The sequence below is a fragment of the Epinephelus lanceolatus genome, chromosome 13 (genome assembly GCF_041903045.1).
Source record: "Epinephelus lanceolatus isolate andai-2023 chromosome 13, ASM4190304v1, whole genome shotgun sequence".
Taxonomy (NCBI): domain Eukaryota; kingdom Metazoa; phylum Chordata; class Actinopteri; order Perciformes; family Serranidae; genus Epinephelus; species Epinephelus lanceolatus.
The window spans coordinates 11,430,652-11,453,541 of NC_135746.1; the positions used below are offsets into that span (position 1 = coordinate 11,430,652).

A 22,890-nucleotide genomic window follows, 5' to 3' on the forward strand; every position below is an offset into this window, starting at 1 on the left:
AATACAGCGCACTCCAACTCCTAATCTTGATTTTTTTTTTTTTTAGGTGGCTATACTGGTTTTGCTGCTGCCCCCCATCCACAGCAGCACATTGTTTGGCTTCCATGATGGCACTCCTGTTTCCCCAGACTGGCGTCATGCCAACCAATATCATCTGTACGTAATACACCAGCAATTGATGAGTACCTCCTACAAACACACCTCAGAAAAAGTGGATTATCCCTTTAAATCCACAAAAAAATCCTGTGTTTATAGATAATCTGAAAATCATTACATGTATATTCTCATGCAGATCCTCAGGCATGTTTTTACCAATTTATGTGTTGAAGTTGGCGGACAGTTAGCTCATTTGCAACAGCAACTGACACTACTTGAGCTGCCACTGCTCTGGCATGCAGGGAGCAGCTGGTATCCGATGTCCATAGGCTTGACATGCAGTAAATCATCAACACCCCGAAATATGAGCCATCGTTAATGGAACAATGCAATGCTGCAATACACAGAGACGAGAGTCTTCAAGTCAAAGCACTGTCATATTTATTACCAAGAAAAAAAAATACATTAAAGGCATATCATAGTCATTTGTCACAGCTGTTATTTGAACATCTTAAATATATTACTTTGACAATATGGTACAGTAAAACACACTGTTGTTGACAGTTAGCAGGTTGCTGCTGCTGGGAGCACAGTTGCGACTTAATCTGCTCCTGCTGGTGGTCAGGTTGAATTTGATTCAACGTGGCAACCATGAGGATGAAACACATGAGCATGCACCCTCAAACTGGGGCTGCATGCAAAATCTCATAATACAGAAAACACCTGAAATTCAATACAAAAAAGAGGATAAAGGGGGGACCTGCAACTAAGCAATATGTTAATGTGTTGGCAAAGGTTTCAGCACAGAAGAAGCAAAAAGCCACAGCAACACTGGAGAATGTTGTGGACGTGTTTTTCTCTCGAACATGGCATCAAGGTGAAATTAAGCATCTCGTTGTAACTCTCTTAAAGCACTTTGTTTCACAGAAAAGTCCTTACTATTTACACAGAGAGGGTTTTCCTTTTGAAATGGAAAGTGTTACATAATGACCGTCTCAGTCTGAAGAGAGTAGGTCATGAGAGGCCGCTGCTTCAGGGCAGGACTTGGGGTTCTGGTCATGGGGCTTGGGGGGCGATTCAGAGGGCTTGGGGGACGATACATTGGGCCTGATGGTGTGGTGATGATGGCAGTAGGGGTGCGGCCGGCCCACCTGGAGGGAGGTCGCTGGTTGGCTGGCCGCGCAGGACGAGAGAAGCTCTTCTTAAGATTGGCTGGGGACAACTGGGCTGGGTTTACCTGAGCAGAGACATAATGGGACAGTTAAGCTTAAGGTATCATCACAAGTTTTCCTCGTTGCTTTTGTAAACTTGATTCTGTAGCTAAACAAAAGGAAGCAGAACAAAACCCTACCTGCTGTGGTTCCTGTCTGTAAGCTGTGTTTCCTGCCCTGGGACTGGAGCTGTACTCATGCTGGATCTCCAGCATGTCCAGCAGCTCAATAAGTCCTTCATCCCTCACTCTGCCACAACTTGGCGACTCCTGTCCAGCTAACCCTCCCCTTTGGATCTTCTGAGCTCCAGATGAAGCACTTGAGACCCTGTAGTCCATTTTAGACTCCCCATGTTGGGGTGCAAGCTTCCTTGCTCTCTCCCCTTGAGCTCCATCTCTGTCTGCCCCGCTGTTCGCCCTGGGTCTAATCTTCGGGCTGCCTGCCACCTGTGATCTCCTCTGGGCCAGCTGTGGACTCCGCTGGGACCCTTTAGAACTGCTGTAGCCACCTCTGTGATCCTTGCCGTGGTTCTGTCTACCAGAGTCTGATGCTAACCCCCATTCTTGGCCGGGTTCTAGCTCTGCTGTCAGCACGTCGGAATCTGCTTGGCATTTCTGGGTAGGCACGCGCATGGGCGCCCTGCCGCCGACTGCAGTGGCTCCCAGAGCTCTGCGCTGACAGCCAGGGGTGGGGCACTTTGGCTCCGGAGCCAGCCCCTGATGGGTCACCACCCCGGATTCGGTGAGCGTTTTGCCCTCGTTTTCCTGCAGCATGGCTCCAAACTTCCTGAGGACAGAGGGGCTGCCGCACTTCCTGTCTCCCAGGACGCCAGGGCCAATGGACTTCCTGTCCAGGGCAGGAGATTCAGTTGTTGTGATTGGGAGCTGTGAGCGTGACTGTACTGCAGGAGCATCCCTTTGTCCAAGAGGGGGCTTGGCACCTGTGTTTTCTTTGTTGGGGGAACTCTCTCTGTGGGGGGAGCTCTTCATGTGAGACACTTGGTTCTTCCTGTTTTCAGTCTCCTCAAAACTACCCAAAAACTGCTCGTGACCAGGCCTAAACCAAACCGACAAAAAACATGAGATTAACAAGAGTTTCCATCTACAGAGCCCCTGAAGTCCCAAAAGGTGACATTTTTTATTTTGTGTCCACAAGTTAATTATCTTCTTTTCTCCCCATGTCATTGTGGGTTTTCTCCAGGTACTCCAACTTCCTCCCACAGTCCAAAGACATGCAGGTTAATTGGTGACTCTAAACTGTCTGTAGTTGTGAATGTGAGTGTGAATGGCTGTCTGTCTATAGCTTACACAAAGGTCACGCGGCACCACAGTGTTGTTACAAAGTCCCATCTTTATGCCACCTTTGCATTTTTACACAGATTGAAGCGATGGTGGCATCATTCTGCTCAGATGCATGATTAAAGATTGCATCGCATCGCAGCATTGCTAAATCAAAAGAGGTATGACGGACATGACATGTAGCACAACAGCGTCCGCCTCTAGTTTGACCTATAACATCTGCGTTGGCAACGCTTTATAAATAATAACAATGATTTACCAAACCTGTTATATGGCAGACATATAGAGGACATTTTAGTTGCTGTTCTTCTTCTTTGAGTTAGCCGCTAACTGCTACAGCAATTTTTAAAATCTTCCACAGTGGGTCGCAGGCTTTCCTGTTTTTACAGACACCATTTCAGCACTGTTACTACCTCCCGCTGTGACTTAAAGGCGAGACAACTAAGTCCGCCATTCGGTGATCGTACCTTATACGCAGAACAGTGAGGTGGCATAACGGCGCTGCATTACCACCCTAAACAGGCAGCATATAAGAGTGTCAGCCCTGTGACAGTCTGACGACCTGTCCAGGGTGTACCACATCTCTCGCACATTGTCAGCTGGGATAGGCTCCAGCCCCCCCACGACCCCAAAAAGGACAAGCGGTCACAGAAAATGAATGAATGAAGTTATTATCTCATGCGCACAAGATAATATCTTGTTCCCACAGGATTACTTGTTTCTACAAGATATAAATAAATCACCTTTCGGGACTTTGGGGCCTGCACATTACATCATTCTATAAAAGGTATCTAAATGTCGTTCTCGTGCTCACCTTTCATTTCCAGAACTTCTTCTGATCTCTGTTCCTGGGCTCACCTTGATTGTGTCACTGAAGCGCTGAGAGAGATGGGGGAAACATATTTAACAAACATCCATATCAACCTCCACCAACTATATTTAGAAGCTTTAAATGAGCGTGCTACTTCAGGATCACTGGCAACGCTCCGTTCACTGTATCTTCCCAAAGCTGAACCTCAGCTGACCCTCGATCATGCCTTGATATAGCGCAGCTAAAACTACTCTGATCTACTGTACTTTAATGTAGCTGTGCACATGGCTTTCCATGTGGACCAGGAAACAGTTTAACGTCTTGGCTGTCTTCTTGACTGCTTTGTCAGGAGTTAGAGAAGACTGCAGTGAAAGCATGTGAAACTAACTCCTATCTGGTGCCTTGTCTATGTAAGCAGACTGGAAGGAACCAGCTAACTGTAATCAATATGTTCTGACTGAACCCCAGCTTTGACTCATATCACTCCCATGTATCTGGTTTCCTTGGATGTGCAGATGCCAAGAGAATGAAGCACAAGACGGGGAAATGATAAGAATTGCCTTTACTTACCACGTGGCGAGCTCCATTGTTCTTCCGGCTCATCTGCTTCCCCTGCCCCAAGTAATCCTGCAACAAGTCTCCAATCTCTGAGTTGGCGTGGCAGTAACCGTAGCCATTCTGATGACTAACAGGGTAGCTGTACCCATTGGAGCTGTAGTTGCAGCCGTTGCTATAGTGATGTGGCACAGTTATAGCTCCAGCGTGATTCTTGCCATGATGGCCAGGTGCAAAAAGACCGTTGCCGTGGTGGCACTCCAACTCGCCGCCGTTTTTCTGGTTGTCAGTAGTGATATCGTTCGCTCCTCTGCGGGCCTGGACTTCATTGTACAACTGCAAAAAATAAAAACAGAGGAAAACATAAACAATTTCTTGTATTCACACATTGTCCATGACGCCACGCAGCCGCTCGACAACAGGAAGTGTGTTTACACAACAAACATGTTTTATAATTACCACAAAATATCTGCACAGCTTAAACTATATTTATGATCAGCACATGCTATTCCACTTCACACAACCATCTGTTTCCCATCGCAACCTTTAATACTCCTTCAGTATCCGCTTTCAGACTCTGTGTGTGTGTGTGTGTGTGTGTGTGTGTGTGTGTGTTTGTGTGTGTGTGTGTGTTCAGCATGTCTGTCGGCACATCACAGTTAAATTAGCTTGTTAACATTTGTCTGTATCATTGCTCCAACAAGGCCATGAGGTTGAGTCAGTCGCCGTGCTGCCAAAAGTTTATCATGGTGCACATGCACACACAACACACACACACGTATTACACAATTAACACACACTCAAGGGACTCCAGAAGCACTTCATAATCTGGACACAAAACCATTAGCGTGTTTACACACCCTGAAAGCAGTGTCAGATTTGAGGCTGTTGGAACCACATTTGGACGACGTTTAAAAGCAAAAGCTGAATTTCTTTATCATTCGTATAAAAACTTGAATAACTCCACTTAACAGTTAAAGATGGAGAACAGAATTAAGCATGAACATGAGCTGAGTTTTACCTAAATAGTTTTACATCAGTAAGTCTAGGATTGTACAGTAGAGATCAATAAGAGGAGTCAGCCACACTGGCTGCTCCTTAAATCCCGTTTTAATTTCCATTTTCCCCAGATTGTCCACTAATGCACATTAGGCTACTGTTTCAAGGTGTCATCACTCTAAATCAGTGTGTTTAAAGGGCAAACAGCAGCTTAAGATCCAATCTCTGGACTCCACTCTCTGTTCGATTTGACACGTTTATACAAAACCATACCTCTTCGATTTTCCTCTGGATGTCCTGCAGCTGGTCCTCCCACTCCTGCATCTCCGAGTCGAAGTTGTCCATCAGCTCCGGCCTCTCCTGTCCCCAGCCTCTGCCTCCGTGTTCCAGCCCACGCTCCAGATCAATGGCTGCCATGACGCAGGCCGTTCAATACCCAGAGGCCCCCTTTAAATGGCAATTTCCCCTTTCTCCTGTTTCCTGTCAGAGGTCACAGTCTGTTCGGAGGGATCGATGGCCTGGAAACACTATAACGACAAATACATGAGGGTTAAAAAAAGAGGGTTGGCATACTTCCTGATTTAAGTTTCTTCTTGATCTTGTCTTTGGGATGTCATTTAGCACCAAATCTCCTTTTTCTTTAGACAAGCTTTTTGTTTCAACATCTTCAACCACAGCAGACTAAAACATACTTCTGCACCAGCGGCACTGACACCTATCTGAGGTTATACTGCATTTGAATTTCTCTTTTTTTTTTGTCTCACTGCTTAAATGACCGGTAGTGCTGGACACTTTTCCTCCCTCGTAAAGGTCAGATATTTACAGCCCTCTCCTTTTGCATTCCTCAAAATTCTCAGGCATGTAAGCCTACCTACGCAGCACGTGTGGACAAGAATGCTGCATGACAGCTAGTGGTCACTTTGACCTCCAGGATGCCTCCGAACACCACATGGCGAGGGTAAACTTAAACGCAGAGTTTCAAATTCAGGATTCAACAGCAAAATGTCTTCCTCACAATACTGCTGTGTGTCATATCTCAGATGCATAAGCACAGATTTTGGGGTGGAACACAGGGAACACGCCCCCCTCACTATTTAGAATCTGTTCATTTGTCTCCTCTTACAAAATCTTGAAAGAAGTAGAGGACTTTGATGCAAAATAGGTGCAAACTGGTGCATAAAAATTTACCAGAATACTTGAATTAAGTGTTTGACACTCAAAATCTTCAAGCAGAGGACCACCAAATCCCCAGTGTTACAGAAACAATGCCCAGATGTATCCCAAAACACTTTAACAGTCATTAACTGCATGGTGCGTCCCAATGGGAGCACTAATTGCCTAACTATTATCGCAACGCCTGGCTTTGTTGTTGTTGCCATCATTAAATATGACAAGTATCCTGGTCCAAAGTGCCCGAATGTACCAGCCACCTCCCTCCCACCTGTGATGTAAGAGTAGAGATATTAATAATCTTGTAGCTATGCATAGTAAACTGGCTGCGTAGCTTGTGTGCATGGGAGTGGGACACAGAGAGTGGATGTATGTCAGAGAAAGAAAACATAAAAAATGACAACCCAGGCTTAAATATTTAAAATAAATGAGATAAATTTGAGGGAAATGTGGTAATAAATAGCAAAACATGACAACTGTGGAGTCTGGCAACTTTATGTTTTGCCATTTATACTTTCTAAATTATAATATTTTAAGCTTATGTGCAATTAATTCAAAGTTATATCATCCCATAAGGCATTAAAGTAAAATAAATTTACATCTGCCTTAGTAATAAGCAGCTGTCCTTACCTCTGTCAGAATAAATGTCTTCACTGCTCCAGCATTAATCCTCAGTCTGCTCTGTGAACTGTCCTCTCCAACACATTCACTCCCCTCGGCTCCTAATTGTCAAGTCCCCTCTCTGCGGTGCTTCCCCCTCACTTTTCCTCCTCTCTGTTACGTAAACCCCCTGCGAGCTGGATTTAAAGGGCCCCAGTTCTCCTACAGTCACGCCTCGGTGTCAGGGTTAAGTCCGGAGCGCTGAGCTAAAGGGTAAACAACTTCTGTTCCAGCCGGGGTCCCCAGCCTTTATACCGCTCCCCACTGTTTACGTGGGCGCGCCAATGGAGCCGAGATCAAATATCATAATGTCAAATTTATTCCAGCATTTGAAGTCTCGATGGGACAACTGTCGTCACCAGCATCCTGGCTATAATTACTGGGGCTCACGGAGAGAGGGAAAGTGTTTACATAGCTATTTCAGCTGCTGTGATCTGCCGGCCAATGGGCTTCTCTGTTGCTACTCTGCTTTAGGATGCTTGGGCAGATTTCATCTTGTGACCAAGCCCCCCAACTGCAAATCATTTTTTCAAGGGATGCCAAATGGGTGTGTGTGACACAGTGAGTAATAATGTGTCACAGTCAATAATATCTTTATTGAAGGTAGTCACTAAAAGGAAACTGCAAGGTGCATGCCTGGCATGTTTGGCAACATTTCAGTCATCTTTTTTTTATATCTTTCAAAAATTATCAGTCATTTTGAAATATTTTCTGGCACATTTCTGTTTCAAAAGAGCAAAATGTGTGAAATCTCATACAATGTCCAGGAGTAACCTGAACCTGTGTTCTTGACTCATCCCGTGACGTCTGAAGACAGTTGCTTCTGTTCATCCAACACACCATCAATTACTAATGCCTGCCTCTAATCAGGGGTCAGGGACATTTGGCACTGGACGAGATCATCAGAATTCCTTCCACTTTAAAACCCAGGGATCATCACCATTATTCCTCCACCTGTTGTGTTCCCTAATAAATGACAAATCCTGCACGAGTTAAGGAGACGAGATAAAAACAAACCATATCCTGACTTTACCTTCAGGCAGCGGCAGCGGGACGGAAGTGTCGTTCTGAAACACAAAGAAGAGGCGACTGCTGACATAACTGGCTACCAGAGAAAATACATTTAGTGACGAGGTTAAACCAGCAGCATGGAAAGGTGATTTAGGTTCCCTACCTTACACTCATGTGACCTCAGAGCTCAGTATGAGCAATAATAACCCTAAATGACGTCCGTCCTGTATCATATTCTATCTAAAGCATATCTATCTAATAACCACATCACCTCAACTCAAAGGTCCACCAGCTTTCCAGACTTTCAGCCACATCTCATGGTTCTCACCAGTGATAGTAGCTGGCTTACGTCTACTTTCCTGCTGGCAAGCTACGTTCATTCACTTTCTTGCCAGGACTGAGACGAGAAGATAAGTACCACTCTCATGTATGTTAAAGTGATAATCTAAAGATTTCAGTCCTGGTTGATTTGGTGACACCTGTAGTTATGCAGGGTTAATAAATGCAGTTCAATATGACAGAGATTTCTGCGAGCAGCAAAACAAACTTGTCGTTTTAATAAATCCATCATTCGGTGAGCAACCCTGATCTGACTTTACACTGCGCGTGCCATGAGGCTGCGGACAGTGAAAGGAGTTGGGTATCTCGCTAAGTTAAAGGTGTGCAGTCTGTCGCCTGCAGCTTCTCAATTAACAGCTCACTGTGGCTGCTCCCTCTTCTGACATTACTCCCTACAACATTTCAAACTGATCCACTTTTTGGACCATTCTTTTGTAGACACATTGTTGATGAACAATAGCAGCATTATTGCATTCCCTGTGACGACTTCATGATAAAAGTCAACTGTTTTGACAATTAAATGCTTTTAATGTGAAACTTTAACAATAGGAAATGTTTCGTTTGCATTAGCAGTAACTTCAAGGTCCCGAGTGTAGGATTTAGTGGCATCTAGTGTAGAGGTTGCAGATTGCAACTAACTAAATCTTCCCCCATGTGCCAAGCGTGTAGGAGAACTACAGACGCTGACGTGAAAACACAAATGTTGCTACCTAGAGTCAGTGTTTGGTTTGTCCATTCTGGGCTACTGTAGAAACATGGCAGTGCAACATGGCGATCTCTTTAGACAAGGACCTGCTCTGTATGTATATATAAACGGCTCATTCTACAGTAATGCAAACACAACGGGCGGCAGGAACCCAGAAAAAAAGGGCCTCCTTATTATTTAGAATGGTTTGCTGTGTAGTTTTGTTGTTGTGACCTTGTATGTAATACCATGTAATATTTCAAAATAATAGTATTAGTAAAAAATACTACACACTTTGATTTTTATTTCTTTCTCCATTTGTGGCGCCCCCTATGGATGATGGCACCCTAAATATTCACCTATACTGCCTATGCCACAGCTGGCACTGTTTTCCTCTTCCACTGAATCTGTCATGTTTTTTTCTACAGAAGCCCAAAACAGACAAATCAAACACTAGCTCTAGATAGGGCAGTTCGCGTTTTTGCGTCAGCCACAATAGTTCTCTTATGCACTCGGCACACTGAAGAGGTTGTACTTGGTTGCAATCTGTGACCTCACCACTAGATGTCACTAAAATCCCACACACTGGACCTTAAAGGATAAATGCAGCAAATAAAATTTAAAGCAAATGAATTAACTGAAACAAGAACAGCCGAAAGTGAAATCAGATGAAATAAAAAATATAACTTGCCCTAAGGGTAAAAGCAAGGTAGATTGTACAGCATATTATTTCAGCATGCAGGTGCACATTAAGAAAAACTTTATTATGTTCCTGTGAATTTTGAATTTCAGTAAAACCAGCACCTGCAACGTATTAATTGTATTGATGGTTCAAACATGCCTGAACCTGAAACAAATAAAATGTCTTAACACAGAGGACATATTATGTGACTCTCTGTCAATTGCTGTCATGCAACAATCCTACCCTTTATAATATGGCCCAAAATAGAACACCATTGTTATCAAGGATTGGTCATCTTTCTTAAAGCACAGTTACACAGTGTAACTCACCTTCTTGAGGATTTGACGTGGTCGGTGATGTGTTGTGGATAATGTCGACTCCAGTGTTGAATCTAGTCACACTCTCTTGAATGTGACTGCAGCCTTGGCAAGTGCTGAGCTTTTCCTGTGCTTTTTTGGTTACCTTGGCAACAAATGACGCAGGGAGGAAAGAAAAACAACAGAGCAAAAACAAACAAGGGATGATGTGAATTAAGGGAGGCGTACATCACAGAACAAAGAAGAGAGTAAAAAGAAAGACTAGTTTAAAGATGGTGGCGTAAGAGAGGGAGGAGAATAACACAAGTATGAGGATGAGCAAAATGATAGGCTGGAACATCTGGGTGGAGGACGGGTGGAGGGACGAATCAGGAGGTTGGATTTAGTGAGAAAAGGGAGGAAAAAGAATCAGCGTTAAACTGTTTGAGACATTTTACAGACAAGTCTGAAACATTTTTAATTTTTGTCTCACCGACAGCGGCTCCTCCGCCTCCCTGTCCTCAGGCCTCGGCACGTCCAGTCTGTCTATGAAGGTCTGCAGTTCTTTCCGGAAGGCCTTCATCTGAGCGTTGATGCGATACAGCAGCTCATGTTCCCTGATCCTGCTCCCATCATCCTCTCCACCCTCCTCTCCTCCTCTCCCGAACATCAGGTCGCCGTTTGAAACATAGACCCTCGCCTCTGAGATGATGGTGGCCGTGTCAGCGATGAGGCGGTCGATGGTCCGAACAAGCCTCTCCGCCTCCAAACGGATGTCAGTCATTTGCTGCCGTTCACGCAGGCTGCACCGGCCACCAGGCAGGAAGCGGGCCAAGGCAGAGGAGGCGGCACCCTCGGGCCCCGTGGGGGTGTAGAGACCCCGTGTGGGCGTCAGGCAACGGCTGCTTCCGTTATTGTTTCTGACCTCATCGGAGTCACTTTCCCCGCCTACAGGGCCCTCGCGTTTGCGGTGTGGTGGGACGAGGCGTGAGGAGGTGGAGTCCTCATCACTCTCACGGCGACCACTTGTCGCACCGCCAGCGTCACTCTCTGCGTCGCTGTCCCGTGGGCTGGGCCGCAGGGAGAGGTGAGAGGCCAGGTCATAGCGCTGCATGTTGGAGAGGAGCACGCGGTTTTCGTACTGCAGCTGCATCACCTGAATAAAGACAAAGAAATGTTACCGTAATAAGGTTTATAAAATAAGACGTACATGACAACATCGCTCCACTGGCTAACTAATTGCCACAGCTCTGCACTGTGCTCATATGGCTCTTATTGCTGATAACCAGATGATGGCGTCACAGAAGTGTAACACCCACCCTCTGATTTCCCCCTTAGTTATCAATGTTAGCTCTGTCACCACTGTTGCTGTTGTTAGCACTGTTTATTAAGTTAGCATCATTTGCTGCTAGCTGCCAGCTCAACCACCTCCACGTTGAGAGCCGTGCGCAGACAATCCTGCCGTAGACTCTGAATCATAAATAAGTTCTGAATGTTGAATACACCTCCTTTAATACTAATTAGAAAAACACACTACACTAAAATGATAAACATGGTAGACATTACACCTGCTGCACTTCGACATGTTCACATTGTTAATATGAGCATGTTAGCATGCTGATGTTAGCATTTAGCTCAAAGTTAATCCTCTCAGAGCAGCTAGCATGGCTGAAGATTCTTAGTTGTGTTAGAAAGGGATAGGTAATTTCATAAAGAAACTGGAAGCTGTATTTGTTTTTGCAAAAATGTTCGTTGATTCATGATGAAATAGAGTGCTCAGTTTTCTTCAAACAACAGCACTCTAATTTTAGTGTTAAGCATCAGGTAATTTTTACGAACGCAAACTTAGCTTTATGCTAGTTTACAAATGTTGGCATGCCACCACGCTAAACTAAGATGTTTAATATGGTAAACAAATCATTAAATACATAAGATTGATCAGCATTTTAGCATTGTCAGTGTTAGCATGTTGCCATGCTAGCATTAGCATGTCACTCAAAGCATGCTTTGCCTAATGGTGTGTTTCGTTTGCACTGGGAAGACTTTCTGAGAATTTCTGAGTTTCAAGTGAGAAATTTCTACTGGAATTCCCCTATAAGTCGGATTTCTGACTGAAGTCGGAGGAACCTCCCCAACCCTGACATCAAAATCCAAGATGGCTACTTTGCGCATCAACAGTAGTAAAAGCTGTCCTAATATACTGTTCGTTGACTTCTGTCTTATTTGTGTCTCATTAAAACAGTCGTACACACAGTACTGTTAAACCTCTGTCTGTGTTGCGACAGTGTTTGTATGCGCAAAATACATTGTAATCGGTATTGCTGACACTGGCTAACCTGGCTAGAGCTAGTATTGCTCACAACATCCTGGTTAAAGAAGATACAGTATGGTTTACTTTTAATTTTATGGCTATCATAAATAACATTTTACAATATTTTATGTCAGCTCATAGCTAAAAGGCAATTATCAAATGAATGTCAGTCTTATCAATAATCCTGTAATACCTTGCCACTCAGGTCATTGATCTGTAGCCTTGCTGCCTTTAACTCCTCCTGCAGGACTTCTGCCTTTGCTCCATCAATCCCTCCACCTCCTGGCGCTCCTCCCGCTCCTCCCCCATGCCTGGCACCTCCCTCGTGGGTGCCGGCTTTGAACCGTAACTTGTTCAGCTCGGCGGTCACTCTCTTGTTTTGATCTTCAGCGTCAGCCAGGTTCCTCCTCAGCAGCTCTGCCTCGTCCTCCACCAGCTGCAGCTGCTGTCGGAGCTCCGTCAGATCATCACCAAGGCCTCGCCCTGCACCCGGCCCACCCATCGCTCCACACCCAGAGCTCCCAGCGCCTTCTCCTTCACCACGGAGGTCGTCGAGCTCGGCCCTGAGGCCACGGTTCTCAACCTGTGGGGGTAGAGGGACAAAAACTCAACACTCACATGAATCCCACATTACTACCTTAATAGCCCCATGTAGCATTGTCTGCTCTTACCTCCAATTCCACTATCTTCCTCCCCAGGATGTTGGCCTCTTCTTCCACCAGGCGGAGCCGCAGCTTCAGCTCTGACTCACGGGTGGTGGGCGGACCCCCAGCCTCTCCTTTAGGATGGGTGCTGTCCAGCTCCCCATAGAAAGAGCGGTACTTCTGCAGCTCTTGCTCCAGACGGTCCTTCTCTTTGTCGATCTTGGCTGTCTTCTTTCTCATAAGCACCGCTTCCTCTTTGATGAAAACTAGCTGGCACTTCAGGTCCTCATTGTCCTCCTGGAGCACAGAGACAACACAGACTGTAAATAGTACATAGAATTTAAGTAGAAACAGTTAAAACCTAATCCTGAAGTTCACAAGGTTGGTCTCCGCAATAAGACGTAAAGACGGAAGGACTTAAGATTAAAGAGAAGATTTTGTAGCGCAGCCAGTCGTTATCTATCATTGGACTGAGAGGATGAAGGAGGTCTGCTAAGTCTAAAGTAATTCCCAGAGCTCTGCAAACTCTCAGCTTTCATTTAAATATACTTTTCTTCAAACGAATGGAGCTTTGGCCCTTAGCCTGAGGTGCCAAGCAGAATGTTTGACTTGAGCATTATGTGAGGATGTGAGGTACTGTAAACCTGCGGGATCTACAAGGGTCCTTCCTGTCCTGAGCAGGAAGGCCCTCCAGCGTGTGATAAAAACTGCACAACTCATTTCAGGAGCAGCGTTCCCATCCATTCAGGACATCTACAACACCAGGGTCATCAGGAGGCCCCACAACATCATCAAGGATAGTACACAGCCCAACCACAGTCTCTTCACTCTCCTGCCATCAGGCAGACGTTACAGGAGTGTGAAATCCAGAACAACAAGACTGACCGACAGCTTCTACCCACAGGCCATCAGACTGCTGAATAACATCATCAAACACTGCCCATTGCACTCACTGACTGCTACAACTTGATCTGATTTGTTGCAATATTAGCATGACGGCATCCTGCACTTTGATTTTAAACTCAGGTTTTCTTACTTAGTTATGTGCTTCTGGTTATTTATTTTTCTTAGAATATAACTTTAATTGTATTTTATTATTGTTTTGCGTGAAGGGAGACTGGCAATTCAGAATTTCATGATATGGTGTAAACCACTGTGTTTTTACTGTGCATATAACAATTAACTTCTTCTTCTTCTTTTAAAGTGGAAATAGACATGTTTTTGCTTTGACTCGACAATATCAAGTAAATGCTCATAACGTAATGTCTATAGAATAATGGTGCCATCAGCGTTTCAATTGGTTCCCTATGCGGCTTGTTTTCACTATGCAAGTCTTTCTGCTACCTGTTACGATGACCCAAGAAAATGAAGGCTGGATATTTGCCACAAAGGAAGTGCATCTACCATTGCGCAACCAAAACAAGAGGATAGCACTTTTGTTTCTCTGGTAGCTATCGGTAGCCATCCCTAGTTCTCACAGAGCATCAGTGTAAGGTCTTTGCAGTTTGTCGGTGAAGATTCTCAGTCATCCAGGTCATGGTAATCATAAGTGCTATATTGTAGGCAACTGGACTTGCTTGAGTTTCTTGAAGACGTTTCGCCTCTCATCCGAGAACTTCCTATCCAATCCACCCAAGAGGCTTTTTCAGTTCTGAAGAAGCCTCTTGGATGAGAAGCGAAACATCTTCAAGAAAACTCAAGCAAGTTCAATTGCCTACAATATAGCACTTATGGTCTTTGCAGTTTCTTACCCCATAGCAGAAATGGCGGACAATGGACCAACCAAAGTAACAGTGGAAACTGACTCTGCTAGACTCTGAGGAAAACGGAAAGCAGTCCGTTGTCTTTGTGACAGTGGCACCAACAATAATACCACTTGGAAACACTGAAGGGAAAAAGTTTTGCCTGGGTCCAGAACTTTAAATTCATCCAATCCATCTGAGTTTCAGTTGGCTGATTCGTCTGGCATTGTGACACAAAACAGCTGTTTCTGTGTTAAAATTTCAAAAAAATGACCAATGAGCGCCAGGCGGGGACTCAATAAGCCAATTAGCATCATGGGCAGGACCAATGCCAGAACTTTAAATCTGTCCTTTCTGCCGAGTTTGAGTTGACTAATCTCGTCTGGTATTGTGACATAAAACAGTGGTTTCTCAGTTAAAATAAAAAACAACCAATGAGCGCAATACAGAGACTCAATCAGCCAATCAGCGGCAGTGGCAGGGCTAACACCATTGTCAGGATGTTATCAAGAATTGTCAAGCAGTGCCCTAAAACCATTGAGGAGTAATAATGATAATGGTGAGAACTATAGACAAGATAGACGCTGCTGTTGAGGCTGTTCTGTATTTACATCCTCTCAATATTGCCTGACATCATAGTTTACTTTGCTCTGCTCCACTCTTAAAACCCGGGCCAATCAAGTATGTTGGCATGGCTACGCATCAATGTGGTCTTAAAATAATGTTACATTCAGGTGGATATGTTGGTCCCTAGTGATTGGTTAGGGAAAATCGAATCTCCGTCTCCCAACAGAAATCCGTTAGAGTGGACACAATGTCAGACTGAAAATAGAAATGGAGTGTAATGAGCTGACAATTCTGTCTGATATCAGGCGAGGAAAGAAGTCTGTTTCTACTTTAATGAGTCTTATTGATGTCTGGAATTCATACAACTTCATGACAAGACTTCTCACAAATATTCACCACGATGAACAAGAGAAAAAGACGACGAATTACATCTTTATTTGTACAAACATCTCACCTCTGTAGGAGTCTGTGCTGATTTCCCAGTCTTCTGGATGTCCTTGCTTCCTCTTCTCTTCTGAGACTGTTGGAGGGCGGTAAAATGAAAAATTAATGCTTGAATATCTTTTTTTTTTTTTCTCATGTGTGTTGGTGTTTGAAACCTGGGGTGGGGGAGCCTTTCTGTGTGGAGTCTGCATGTTCTCCCAGTGTAGCGTGGGTTTCCTCCAGGTGCTCCAGCTTCCTCCCACAGTCCAAAGACATGCAGGTTAATTGGTGACTCTAAATTGTCCGTAGATGTGAATGTGAGTGTGAATAGTTGTCTGTCTCTATGTGTCAGCCCTGTGATAGTCTGGTGACCTGTCCAGGGTGTACCCTGCCTCTCACCCAATGTCAGCTGGGATAGACTCCAGCCCTCTGACAGGATTATGGAAAATGAATTGATGAATGAATGTGCATGGTTTACAACTTTTTGGGGGCCTAAAATTGGGTGATAATGGCATTATTTAGTAGCCATCTATGTCAGTGTTGTCTTACCTCTTTGGTTTTGTCTAATTCATTCTGCAGGGCTTGTTTGGTCACTTCCACCTCTATGAGTTTCTGTCTCAGTTTTTCGTTCTCCTCCTCTGTCTTTGTGCGCTTCTCCTCCACCTTTTCCAGCTCGTGGTGCAGCCTCACAGACACATCCTTCGCTACCTGCATTGTATGGTTAGTGTGAGGATACAATCAGTAAACTCTGCTATCTTTGGGTGATTGCATACCCTTCTAAAACAAAATAATAATAAATAAACTCAACTTAAAAACCTGCTATATGCACAGGAGTCAAAGCTAAAACCATGGCGACTGTGTTCGTGATTACACTGACAGCTTGCACATTAATGAGAATACTAATTCCTTCCCCTCTGCTCTGCACCTTCAGGTCCTGCTCCAGACTTCTGAGCAGCTCCTCATCGATCTCTCCCGTTTGGGCGTAGCGCAGCCTCTTCCTCTCGGCCTTCCTCAGACGGTACTGCAGGATCCGGCAGTTTTTATTGGCTCTCTCCAGCTCACGCCTCATCTCCTGCAGCTGACACGTGTCTTCTTCGTAGAATGTGTCCCTCATCTCGTCCATCTCGGTCCTCATCTCCTCGATTTCACACTGGTGGGTGCAGAGTGAAGATTATGTGTCACAGTTATGAGATGGTTTAATCTCGGCTGTCTGTGGTTTTTAGAAATCTGACTTTTGACTCCACAGAGGCAGTAATGGATGTTTTGGAGCTGAGCCAGATATAGGCAGCTTCAGACACGTGCACATGATTTTAAATCTGAAAATTATCTGAAATTAATAGATGTGAGTTACTTGAATTTTATTTATCACTGTGCCTACTTTGCAGTAGATGTTTCCTGCAGCTGCTGGCATATAAACATGCAAACCCAGCTGTCAGCTCCCTTGGTTGTCCCTCATTTTAACACATGATATCATTGATCCTAGCAGATCCATACCAGTTTGATCAATAACCAATTATCTGTAGCTGGGGTATGTTCAACTTGGGTCTTAGCTTCATGTTCTGTAAGACAGGGAGGATGTTTACCAGACAAATCAAGTGATGCTTGCTTATCTATGACAGTGCAAACACAAGATTCAGTGCAGAGTAATGTGGTTATGGGCCCACAGGCTTTAAGTGCAAACATGTTTTTCTGTCCCAAAAATGGCTGTTTTGCAGTGGATTCTGTTGAGGTGACAAATTGCATCCTCATACCACATTTGAAATCATCCCTAGCTGATGCCAGAGCACCATCCTACATAAAAACAGCCATGCATCAAACCTTAAGATCTTCATTTTCCTCCAGCAGCCTCTCCATCTCGTCTTCATAGGCCTGGTCGTGCTGTGTCACGGACCCCGCCTCTGTCGCCTCTGCAGCCGGCTCCGGCTCTCCCAGCGCGGCCTCCTGCGTCTCCATGTTATCCGCCGTGTTTTGCATCCTCGCCCCGCTCCTCCTCAGTCTCTTGTGCAGGTGGAACTGGATGAGTTCAGCCTGTAAGCATCCTCCTCTCCACAAACCCAAACCGAGGCCCGCGCCGCAGCCCACAGACACGCCGCTCCTCTCCCTGCGGCCGACCGCCTCCTCTCCGGGCTTCTTCCCCTTCTCTAGCGACGCTCTGCCGGGCAACAGACGCAGGGAGGAGTCGCCTTTGAGGCAGGGCAGGCGCAAAGCGGAGCGACGGGCCGATGCTGATGATGAATCTGTCGGATCTTCCCCGACAGCATCCGCCCTGTTTGGTCTGACTATATCAGCTTCAGCACCATCCGGGTGAACAGCTGCCCCGCCGCGGCTCTCGGGCTCCCTCTCCCTTCCGTCTGCGGATCTTAAACTCTCCTTCACCCCGGTGTTTCTGCTGCTTCCTGCGGGCGCAGGGGATCTGGGCCTGTCTCTGCGTCTCGGAGCACGCTTGGTTGGCCCTTCCTGGGCTGTAGCCGGCGAGGGAGCCCGGTGCTGCCTCCTCCTCCTCCTCCCTGCGCTATTGTCTCCTGATGATGTTGACGATGATGGAGGATCTGCAGCGCCGCCGGCGGCAGCCTTCATTTTCTGCTCCTCTGACACAAACTCCAAACATCCGCTGCAGTCTCCTCTTTACCACAAGTGACACTAAACATATCCACACAGGATGCTCACACTTATTTAACTACAAAACTATATTCTCACTATATCATAACATTCACACAAGTCCAGAGTTTTAACTCAGATGAAGACGCGTCCCATAAAGGCGCCACTAGATGCCGCTTTAGACTCTCACCCACTCATCCTGACCCACAGTCCAACTTTACAAAGGCCTAATTGTTTAGTCCAGGTCCATTAAAGATGGCCTGCAGCCTGCTGGACCGACACACTCTGACCGACACCTTTATAAATAATAAAAGTCCAAAGTGATGCATGTTCACAGAGAGCTCCACATGATGGGTGAAATCTTACCGCAGAGCAGTAAACAGAGTCGCTGACACAGGGCACCACCAGGCACTGCAGGGGCACTGACCATATGACGTAAGATGTACGTCAAACCAGGAAGTGAGCAGCCACCCCCCCTGAAGAAATCCCTTCCTGGCAGAAAGCCCTGAAAGCAAACTACTCCCACAGCCCATCAATGCACCCTTATCCTTGTCTTTCTCCCTCTCTGCTGCAAAGAAGTTTTACTCTCATGACTGTGATTCAGTGCATTAAAGTTAAAGCAGGCTGCACAATATTTACAATGCAAGTAGCCTGTACAAATTTAAAGTAACAAGCAGAATATTATAGTCATTTTTATTTACTTTCGGTTGTTCTTTTCCACCCCAGCCCCCAAGTTACCACAAATGAATTTACCTATTAGTAAAGCTGGCCCACTAAGGGACTGTTCTTTACTTATCAGAAGAAGGGGTGGGTGACTGGGGTGTGACTTCGTTTTTTATTTTCATTTTTTAAAAACTGTTACCCTAAGCTGCAAATATTTTTCTCTGAGCCTCCCTGAGTGACAGGTGGAAAATGCATGACTCTCCCTCCACCAAAAAAGAGTTATTAGATTTTTTAAACTTAGGTCTTTGCACACTGAGCCTGTTTATTCAGATGTGTTTTTTAATACGTCATCAAAAAAATCCTTACGCACAGAAACCTTGCACACTGATTCCGATGTGTTTTATTGTTCTATTCATTGCAAAAATTTGCAATACGTGACACAATAAAAAGACACATTCACTCCTTTTCCTCTCTCCACTGGAGTTACCTATCTGACTGTCACCACTCCCTCCCTGTATCCCCTCCACATCCTCCTCCTCTTCATCATCATCCACCTGGATATTACTATCTGACCTGTTGAAAGTGAGCTGTCTGAGTTATGGAATGATTCTGTGCACCCTGTTCTGTTCCTGTCTTGGCATGTGTACAGCCCCTAATTTTGGCAAATTTAAAGGCTGTTTTCTTTAAAAATTGCTTGTTAAAAATACAAAATACAACCATTTAAGTTTGTATATCCCTCCTTTCCTAAGCCAAAATCAAAAACAGAAGTCCCTCCCAAGGGCTTAAAAAATGATTTGACATGCCTCTCTCTTTTTGCACCACCCCCTCCCCCAACATAAGTAAGGAACAGTCCCTAATGTCTGAGAAAACAACCCATATAACATCTCTGATTTCTCTTGAGTCTTATAACAGAAAGCCTGTATTAGGAACTTTGAACATTTGAAACATGTGTGTATTTATTTTAGTTTTCTTTAGAGAAAGGTCAATTTTTTTGTGTATTCATATGGTTTAAGATTAGCTACAGGGATCGTGCACATAATGTCTGTGCCAGTTTAGTTAACTTGGCTATTACTTGACTGTAGTTCCTGTGTGTGTGATGAAAGCTACAAAAAACACATGAAATACCTAAAAACAGGAACAGCTCTACTGTACATATATCAGAGCACATTTCATAAGAGCACACAAAATATGTAAAAACAAGAATATCAATACTTAAAACATAAAAACAAAGCTCACTTCAGAGTTTGAATTTGTTACAAAGTATTGTTACACACTTGATTGTGTTTTAGCCACAATTTAGGTTATTGTTAAACACATTTATTGCAAAAAAAGAAGATATAAATTCAAGATAATGTATCATCAGTCCATCAAAAAGATAATCAAATGCAGCAGTCTATCGGTTTTAATAAGCCTCTTATTGTGGTGCCATATTGTTGCAGTACTTGAGTAAAGAAAAAAAAAGTGCAAATTCGTGTTTGGAGTCCATCTCTTCTTGTGAACGTGGAATTTTCCCACTAATTCAATAATTGTACAAAAAAAACAAGATAATAAAATAAAATTAAGTCTTTTTCCTTCTTATTACATATACAAATGTCTTCATCCTGAAATTGAATTGTTTCCCATTTTTCTTTCTTATATGATGGTGAACATCCAGCCAAAATATTCTGGTGTACAAATATATCATAGTCATTTATCAGGCAACAAAAAACACCACTGGGTTGCATCATGAAAACTGTAGGATCTATCTCAGCCTCTACAACTTTAACCTGTGTCTGAATGCTGAGCTTGATGAGAGAACCCTTCTCTGTCTGATTCATATATGTAGTGTAAGCTGATTCAGGCCCAGCAGGAGGCGCTCTCCACACATGAAAGTGAGTCAGCCCAAGCTCTGAAGGCAATCTGTCTCCCACAGACGGAGAGCCAGTAAAACGCTGACTGTTTCCACTCTGTTAGGCTAGAATGAGCTTCTTAGTCATATAATTGCTAATGAGATGAGTGAGTGACGGGTCGAGTTTGCAGAGATTTAACCCCTTCAAACTGACCCTTCACCCTCTAAAACACTGGCCCTCTCACCCTGGGTGGGTCAGTCAGCAGTCACTCAGCTAATGAATCCACAGGCCTACATACAGAGGGGGGGGGGGCAAAGTGAAGGAAAAACCTGAATAAAAGAGCGGAGAGATATATCAAATACAGATGTGTCAGTACAGCAGGGCTTATTGAATGACTTGGTGAGAAAATGATGTATTGAAATGCTACAGCCTTCACAGTCACTACATCTTAACCCAGGTAAACACAGAGAAGATTTTGTAAGATAACGCTCACCCCACCACCATCTCCATAAGACCAAATGACCAAACTTTCATCTTAAATCTATTCAGTGTGTTAAGTTTGTCACCCATCCACATCTGTATATACACATTTACATACATTATGGCATGCCATTTAGGAAATTATGATATATTTATAATATGAAGTCTGAATATACAGAATGACAGTCAGAATATATGGAGTGAACCTGGAATATATGAAAAGCAAATCAGAATATATAGAATAAGTTTGAATATATTGAATGAACCTTAAAGATATGAAATTAAACTTGATTATATAGAATGAAAGTTTGAATGTATAGAATAACCTTGAACATATGGATGGAAACTAGGAGTATTTAAAATACATTTTTGACTTTATTGAGTGAACCTTGAATATATGGAGTTAAACTTGAATATAGGTATAGAATGATAATCGAAACATACAGAATGGAAGTATGGATTGGTGGAATGAAAACTGAATATATAAAACAAAAGTTTAGATATATGGAATAAACTTTAAGATGGAGAAAGAATGTTGAACATATATGTGAATATATAAAATGAACCTTTAATATATGGATTGAAACTCGACTATCGGTATGGAATGATAATGGGAACATAAAGAATGAACGTTTAAATATATGGAATGAAAAAACAAAAGTTTGAATATATGGAATGAACCATGAATATATGGAAAGAAAGGTGGAATATAAAGAATAAAAGTTTGAATATATGGAATGAACCTTTAATATTTGGAATGAAACTCGACTATAGGTATAGAATGATAATCAGATCATAATGAAAGTTTAAATATATGGAATGAACCTTTAATATTTGGAATGAAATAGAATGATACTCGGATCATAATGAATGTTTAAATATATGGAACACACAACGAATATAGTGGAAAAAAAGGCATTATACCAAATTAAAGTTTGAATATATGGAATAAAACTGTATTATGTATGGATTGAAACTTAAATATAGATATAGAACGATAATAGGAACATGCAGAATGAAAATTTGAATATATGGAATGAACCTTGAGTATATGTAAAGAAAGTCAGAATATATCGAATGGAAGTTCAAATATATGGAATGAACCTTTAATATTTGGAATGAAACTCGACTATAGGTATAGAATGATGATCAGATCATAATGAAAGTTTAAATATATGGAATGAACCTTTAATATTTGGAATGAAACTCGACTACAGGTATAGAATGATACTCGGATCATAATGAACGTTTAAATATATGGAACGCACAACAAATATAGTGGAAAAAAGGCATTATACCAAATTAAAGTTTGAATATATGGAATAAAACTGTATTATGTATGGATTGAAACTTAAATATAGATATAGAATGATAATAGGAACATGCAGAATATATGGAATGAACCTTGAGTATATGTAAAGAAAGTCAGAATATATCGAATGGAAGTTCAAATATATGGAATGAACCTTTAATATTTGGAATGAAACTCGACTATAGGTATAGAATGATAATCGGATCATAATGAATGAATGTTTAAATATATGGAATGAATATATTGAAAGAAAGGCATTATACAGAATGAAAGTTTAAATACATGGAATAAACCTTTGTTATATATGGAATGAAACTTAAATATATCGAATGATAATGGGAACATAAGGAATGAAAGTTTGAATATATGGAATGAAAATTTGAATGTACAGAATGACAGTCAGAATATATGGAAGAAGCTTGAGAATATTAAATGAAATCTAACGACAATTAATAAACATCCCGGCGAATGCGTGTATGGCCAAAATAATACTGGTTACCGTATTCTA

At 43.2% G+C, this 22,890-nt stretch overlaps 1 protein-coding gene across 2 annotated transcripts; it reads right to left on the reverse strand.

Annotated features, from left to right (window-relative positions):
* Positions 1–5,243: 5,243 nt before the first annotated feature.
* Positions 5,244–18,194, reverse strand: LOC117270755 (microtubule cross-linking factor 3-like). Of its 2 annotated transcripts, none has more exons than XM_033648569.2 (10): positions 17,319–18,193; positions 16,426–16,650; positions 16,050–16,208; positions 15,532–15,597; positions 12,796–13,065; positions 12,318–12,707; positions 10,307–10,969; positions 9,847–10,174; positions 7,834–7,867; positions 5,244–5,497 (listed from the first exon to the last, which is right to left on the reverse strand). In XM_033648569.2, exons 1-8 carry the CDS (start codon positions 18,075–18,077, stop codon positions 10,064–10,066), a joined length of 2,643 nt encoding a protein of 880 aa, XP_033504460.1. In that variant the 5' UTR covers positions 18,078–18,193; the 3' UTR covers positions 5,244–5,497; positions 7,834–7,867; positions 9,847–10,063. The 2 variants fall into 2 exon arrangements, with proteins under 2 accessions (XP_033504460.1, XP_078029858.1); XM_078173732.1 differs by having other exon boundaries at positions 5,360–5,497; positions 9,847–9,979; positions 17,319–18,194.
* Between the last annotated feature and the right edge of the window lie 4,696 nt (positions 18,195–22,890).